This window comes from Cordyceps militaris (assembly GCF_000225605.1).
Source record: "Cordyceps militaris CM01 unplaced genomic scaffold CCM_S00003, whole genome shotgun sequence".
NCBI classification, from domain to species: Eukaryota; Fungi; Ascomycota; class Sordariomycetes; order Hypocreales; family Cordycipitaceae; genus Cordyceps; species Cordyceps militaris.
Genome location: NW_006271971.1, coordinates 246,866 through 252,865, shown reverse-complemented (window position 1 = coordinate 252,865; position 6,000 = coordinate 246,866). Strand labels below are relative to the sequence as shown.

Here is a 6,000-nt window from a genome sequence, read left to right as displayed (position 1 = left end):
GTAACGTCGCAGCTGAACTTTTGGATATTTGGCAGCATTTTCGGTCTTGACGTTGAGAACAAAACTGCCGTCGCAATCCACGAACGCTTCTTGAGCTTGGTCCTCTCTAAAACACTCTGCTCGGAGCACGCGATAGCAAAAGTAGCAAGCAAAATTTCCAGGGCTTTTTTCGCTGGGGAAGTGCTGCTTGAACTCTTTTTCAGCTCTCATGACGAACTGGAACTGATCTTGTTAATCGGCCAGCTCTGGTCGAGCCATCTAATGAAAGTGGTGGCTGGTCTGCGAAAGATAAATGAGGGACTGATAATCCAAATGCGAGAAGATCATCCTTTAAATGTCATTTCCCAGTATTCCAAATAAACCAGTCGCATTCATCGGTGTCTTCTGTGCAAGTACTGGCGGCCCTATTCTATGGTCGCTGCCAGCTCCAGGCTCACAGTGAAGGCTTGCGGTATGCAGTTTCCATGTACCGAATCGTTGACGATTGCTCATTTGCCGTGCAATTACACGACCGTATGGATGACTGCTGCTGTATAGATCTGTCTCAGGGGGTAGACTGTAGAGCGGAGTGTAGGGCTGTAGTACAGGCAAGACATACGTGGTGGAATATATAAGAACGCGCAATCCTCCCCTTACCGGGTTTACGGCCTAACTCACGATAATACGCTCGCTACTAATAAAATTCTATACTTTAAATAAAAAAAATACTTACTTAGTTTATTCTAACTAGGGTATTATCTTCCGACTAGCTATGCACTCCTTAGTCCTTGGCAGCATCTTCGATGACCTGCTCCACGTTGGCAAAGGCAAACTCAGCCATCGTCTCCTTCCAGAGCTGCGCGGAAACCTTTTTGCCCTCCTCGGTGTAAATGATGGGCGCCATTCTGCTCGAGTTAGCGACGTCGCATGTTGGTGCTGCAGGGATACGCACGGCTTGATTTTTTGGGTAGAGAGGTACTGGCCGTGTATCTCCTCGTTGGTGTGGTGGAGGGCAGCGTCGGTGATGTGGCGAGCACCAACGTCGGCGGTGTATCCAAGGCGGCGGAGGATGGGCTTGACCAGCCTGCCGCCAATGGTGCGGTCAACCTCGCGGTTAAACTGCGTGTCGTGGACCATGCCGGGCGTCGCGCAGTTGATGGTCACGACAGAGCTAGGCACTCGCTTCGCCAGCTCGGCAATGTAGAACTGGCCAAGGAGCTTCGAGACCATCATGCGGTCGGTGAGATCGCTGGCGCCCTTATCGAGCGCTGGGAACAGCGGGACGCTGGTCTTTTCCTTAAAAGAGGTCCAGCTAGACACGTCGGACGAGGTGACGGTGATTCTGGTAGGACCGCCCTGGGCGGCACGCTTGGTCTTTGCGACGGGCAGCAGCAGCGCTGTGAGTAGGGCCGAGGCCAGGTAGTTGACCTGGATGGTCTCCTCGTGGCCGGTGCTCTCGTTGATGCGGAACTTGGTGGCACACATGCCGGCGTTGAGCACGGCGTAGTCCATGCGCTCGAGGGTCTCGGTGCGCTTAGCAAAGGCAACGACGGAATCGTACGAGGCCAGGTCTAGCGGCCATATCTCGATCGTAGCTTCGCCGCTAGAGGTGCTCTGCAGGTCGGCGACGGCGGCCTTGCCCTTTTCCTGGTTGCGGGCACCAATGATGAGCCTTCTCAGGCCGAGCCCGAGGAACTGTCGCGCGACCTCGAGGCCGATGCCGCAGTTGGCGCCGACGACGACGGCGACCTTGCCGCTGAGGTCGACATCGGTGACCGCGACGGGCGTAAAGTTCCACTGGCGCGAGAGGAAGCCAATGATGCTACCCTCCTTTTCAGCCGTAATATCAAACGGTGGCGACGCCATATTCTTTGCATGTGTGTATGTATGCGTGTGTATATGTGTGCGCAGGAGTGTTGCCTGCTGCTTTGGGTACAGCGACGCCTTGGCTGAGTTGTTGGACCTGTGAAAACTATGAGAGCGGAGGTTACAGACGAAGAGTGATAGATCAGGCTGGCAAGTAATTTGTGTGGAAAAAAGCATACACTTGACAGTGGCAGAGTTGGGGGCGGCCGCTGGCTCGGCGCCCGTCGTCTGCCCACGCTTTACAATGAGCGGGCGGAGAACTTCAAACTACTCTTGTCAGATCCCCATGGTCTCATCTGTTGCTGTTCTGCAGTGCCATTTCCCCAATCAACCCTTGCAGGCAGTCAGCATCAACATGGAGCATGGCTCATCGCAATACGCCGCCACTACGTTGATGGGACACTACGTTTATGGGAGCGCTGGCCTCGTCTCGCTGATTTATTAATAATTACTATGTCTACAGAAGGGTTTTGCTGGTGATATCCCACCCATCAAAGAGAGCGAAAAAGATGGCGCTAGCATTTGGCCTTGGTTCCTCGAATAGGCGCACAAACACAACTCCGCCATTGACACACAACTCCGCCATTACGCAAATCTTTTGCCAGGCCCACGATTCTCAACTCCGACTATTGAGAAGCCAACGACCTTCTCATACACAGAGGCGCCGACTTTAAGCGAGGGAAAAAGGTCGACGTATTTAGCGGCATTCCGCCGCATGCTCACCCGGCCATGGAAACATTTGATCCTCGATGCAGAAGCACGCCGGATCTTGTCTGCGATGTCATGACACCGCAGACAGTATGCGCCTGAAGCATCAACTTTCTCTGGGACGGCCTTTCGACGTGGCAAAAGACATTGTCGAATTTTCATTCAACGCCATTCTCAGCGCCGCGACTGGTCTCGGCCCAGCCGGAGGCCATGTTAGGCAACAGCTGCGTCATCTCCAGCAAGCTGCCAGAAACACCTCCTTCCCGGCAAGACAAACCTGGAATCTCCAGTTACCTTTCCATGCCTCGCACGTTCCGTAAAGCTCACGACGCTCACCACAGATAAAGAGCTACTGTGGGAAGGCTTCTACTAGCCTTAGTCCAAGCTGTATCTTGCCGTCATGAAGCTTCTCCCGTCTGTGCGACATGCAAGGGCCATGCAACATCCTATCGCAGATTTCTCACGCCGTGCCGAAGCTGCGCAACGGCGACGCTCCGCAATGTGCGTTGGACTACATTCTCAAGCGCGAGGTCAAGGCAGCGGACAAGGTTGGCCGTCCTCCTGTCTTGGATGACCCCGCATCCGCGACCGAATATACGGCTATCTCATAGGGCCATGACACGTTAGCAGGCACTCTTTCGTGGTTGATGCGGAGACTCGTCGCCAATTCTGATGAGCAGATAAAAATTCGCGACAGTCTGCGCAAGACGTACAGCGAAGCGTGGGAGGAGAGGCGGCTGCCTACGGCGCAGGAGCTGGCAACAAAGCAGCGTCCGTACCATGGTGACACAAGGAGGAGCAACTTAAGGACAAAGAAGTCGACAAAGCCAGCATGCAGGGGATGATATCACCGACCCCTTCGCCAGGGTGGCGGGACATGGTCGATTACTACCTGCCTACAGACCTAACACGCACCACAACAGTCACAAAACAGTTTCTAGAGGACGTGGAGTATCGTACAGACGCACCGTTAGTAGCGACCCCGCGTTGTGCAACTGTAGGCATTATAATGTTGCGTAGGCAGTTACCTAATGCAGAAGTGACCGTCACTTCGGTGCCTGACAGCATAACCTTGCCCTCTCAAACGTCCCGCACGAGTCGATACTTACGGCCAACAAGAACTCACATCTATCGTCCATCCACGACCTTGAAGCGGCCAGCAGCTATCCGTTCACCAAACAGTCTGCAAACAGTCGGTCCCGGTTTTGCAGCTCACAAGCTTGCCACAGTCGTGACCCGGACTCGGGTTGATCATCCGTCAAGCAACCAAGGCATCATCGCACCATACGAGAACCTCGTGCTTACCCCCTAATACGACAATACGGGGCCACCGCTTCAGGTGTGGCCTTTCCGTGTCTGCCAGCAGCCTCACACCCGCCGAGTTTATAGCCATTTTGGCCGTAATGGCCCCAGCCGCCCATCTCGCGAAGGAAGCCTCCACTTCCGCAGTAACGAGATCATGTATCTGGAAGTTCGAACAATGCATTCAACGGCTGACGGACCAAAACAAGATTCATTTCCAGACCAGGCTTGCTGACCTAAGGCTGTGGGCTGACAGCGTCGGGGCCCTCGCTTCCAACGAGACCTCTCTGGATTCGAGATTTCAGCACCGGCCGCATGATATTCGCTTTATCCAAGGACTTCTTTCAATGTTGCAATTTTTCTTGGATGACTACCTCACCTCGATAAGCGGCGACTTCGATGTCCAAATTTTCATCGCCGATGTTGATAGGACTATGGACAATTTGGGTTCGGTAGGAGTTCACATTCGGCGAAGTGGGCGTATATCTCGACTTCGAAGCGCAGACACTTCGTTCGACCAAAACTGGCCCCATATTCGCAGACTCAGGGCACATCTCGCTTGCGTCATCACGTTCAAGCCCACTGAAACGGGCAGACAACTGCAAGGTGAAGAGGGCGCAATTCACAGTATCGGTTATTTTGAATCTCGCAAGCTCTCGCCAATTCAGGAACGTCTCGTTGAGGCAAACCTGAGACGGTTCCACAGGTTTTTTGAAGCTCGGCGACACTCTGGTTGGCTACAGGATCCTTCCGCGATGGCTTCCCGAGACGTAATTCCGCCAAAGTTCGTCTGCATGGCAGCAACTCGCACAGAACAGGACACTAGTCCTATGAAGATCAATGCTGTAGCCGCAGCTATGAATCAAGAAGAACAGCATGGGCTCAGGCCTGACGAGGAACCATCTACGATACCCGCGACGTCGGTTACAGGGCTAGATTCCCAATGGGGGGGTCTCCAGCGTAAAGATAAGCCCGGATCGACAGCTACACGTATCACGGCCACCATGGCGTCTGCAAGATACCCAACGGCACAAACTTCACAGAAATCGGATCAAAAGTTGCTCAAATGTCCGTGTTGCTGTCAAGCCATTCCAGCGTCGGAACTGGAAGACGTTCAGTGGCGGTAAGGATCTCCATTCAGTGTCTGATTGGTATACTGACGAAACCAGAATGCATGTAGCAAACGACTTATGTCCCTACACCTGTATGCTAGAGGAATGCCCAACACCTCAGAAACTCTTCGTTACGCAGAGTGCGTGGAGAGACCATTTCATACACGACCACCCACCTCAATGGCAATGCACCTACTGTGAAGTCGACCCGCCCCCCATCTACAAATCTCTTTCCGGATTCATAACCCATTTAATGTCCCATGACTTGGAGAATACTCTGGGTAGGCTCAAAGAATTGGTATCAACCGCAGAAATTCAAGTGATGGGGATCACAGAGTGCCCACTGTGTGATTCCAAAGGGCCACGGGACTCCCCCGACTTGGTTGACCATGTGTTGCAGCATGTTCATGATTTCTCTCTCCGTTCTCTACCTTGGCCAATGGATTCCATTGTCAGCCTGGATAAACAAGTCGGGACATTCAGAGTACCTCCAGTACATGCGACAGTCCACGAGGATGACGATGGTGAACACATTTCCCGCGTCGCTACATAGGCTGAAACCGTGGTTCCAGTCTCAAGGACCAGTGGGCAGAATAGTCAATGACTTTAATGGTAAAGAGCAGTTTCTAGACACTTCTAAGCGGCCTAAGCACAGGCTTCTGGAGGATACGCCGTCACTGCAGCTCTGCCATGCCGACCGGAATCCCCCGGAATGCAACAAAGGAGAATCGAAAGGAATAAACCCCGGCCAAGAAGATTCCTTGTCTCTAGATATTTACTTCACAGGGGTATCTAGTGATGGTCGCTTCCCCAGCCAGACTTCTGACTCGTCGTACCAAGAAGTGAAATGCGGACGCCCTCAACACCGTGCGCTCATTGTAAAGACAACCTCCATGACAGGGGTAATAGTTATGTACTACTAAAGAGGTAGAACTGAAAGTTATTGTCATATTTTATATATGAAATATATAAAATATAAAAGATATAGACAATTGTAACGGAACTGGCCCGGAGGGCTCCAGTGGCGACCTCT

At 52.7% G+C, this 6,000-nt stretch overlaps 2 protein-coding genes across 2 annotated transcripts; one reads left to right on the top strand and one right to left on the bottom strand.

Moving 5' to 3' along the window:
- Window positions 1-760: 760 nt before the first annotated feature.
- Window positions 761-1,845, bottom strand: CCM_03695 (short-chain dehydrogenase, putative; the record flags this gene model as incomplete). Its single annotated transcript, XM_006668844.1, has 2 exons — window positions 761-884; window positions 932-1,845. The coding sequence occupies 2 exons, from the start codon at window positions 1,843-1,845 to the stop codon at window positions 761-763; spliced, it is 1,038 nt and encodes a 345-aa protein (XP_006668907.1).
- Window positions 1,846-3,385: 1,540 nt separating this feature from the next.
- CCM_03694 (uncharacterized protein) lies at window positions 3,386-5,212 on the top strand (the record flags this gene model as incomplete). Its single annotated transcript, XM_006668843.1, has 3 exons — window positions 3,386-3,522; window positions 3,917-4,978; window positions 5,107-5,212. The coding sequence occupies 3 exons, from the start codon at window positions 3,386-3,388 to the stop codon at window positions 5,210-5,212; spliced, it is 1,305 nt and encodes a 434-aa protein (XP_006668906.1).
- Window positions 5,213-6,000: the final 788 nt, after the last annotated feature.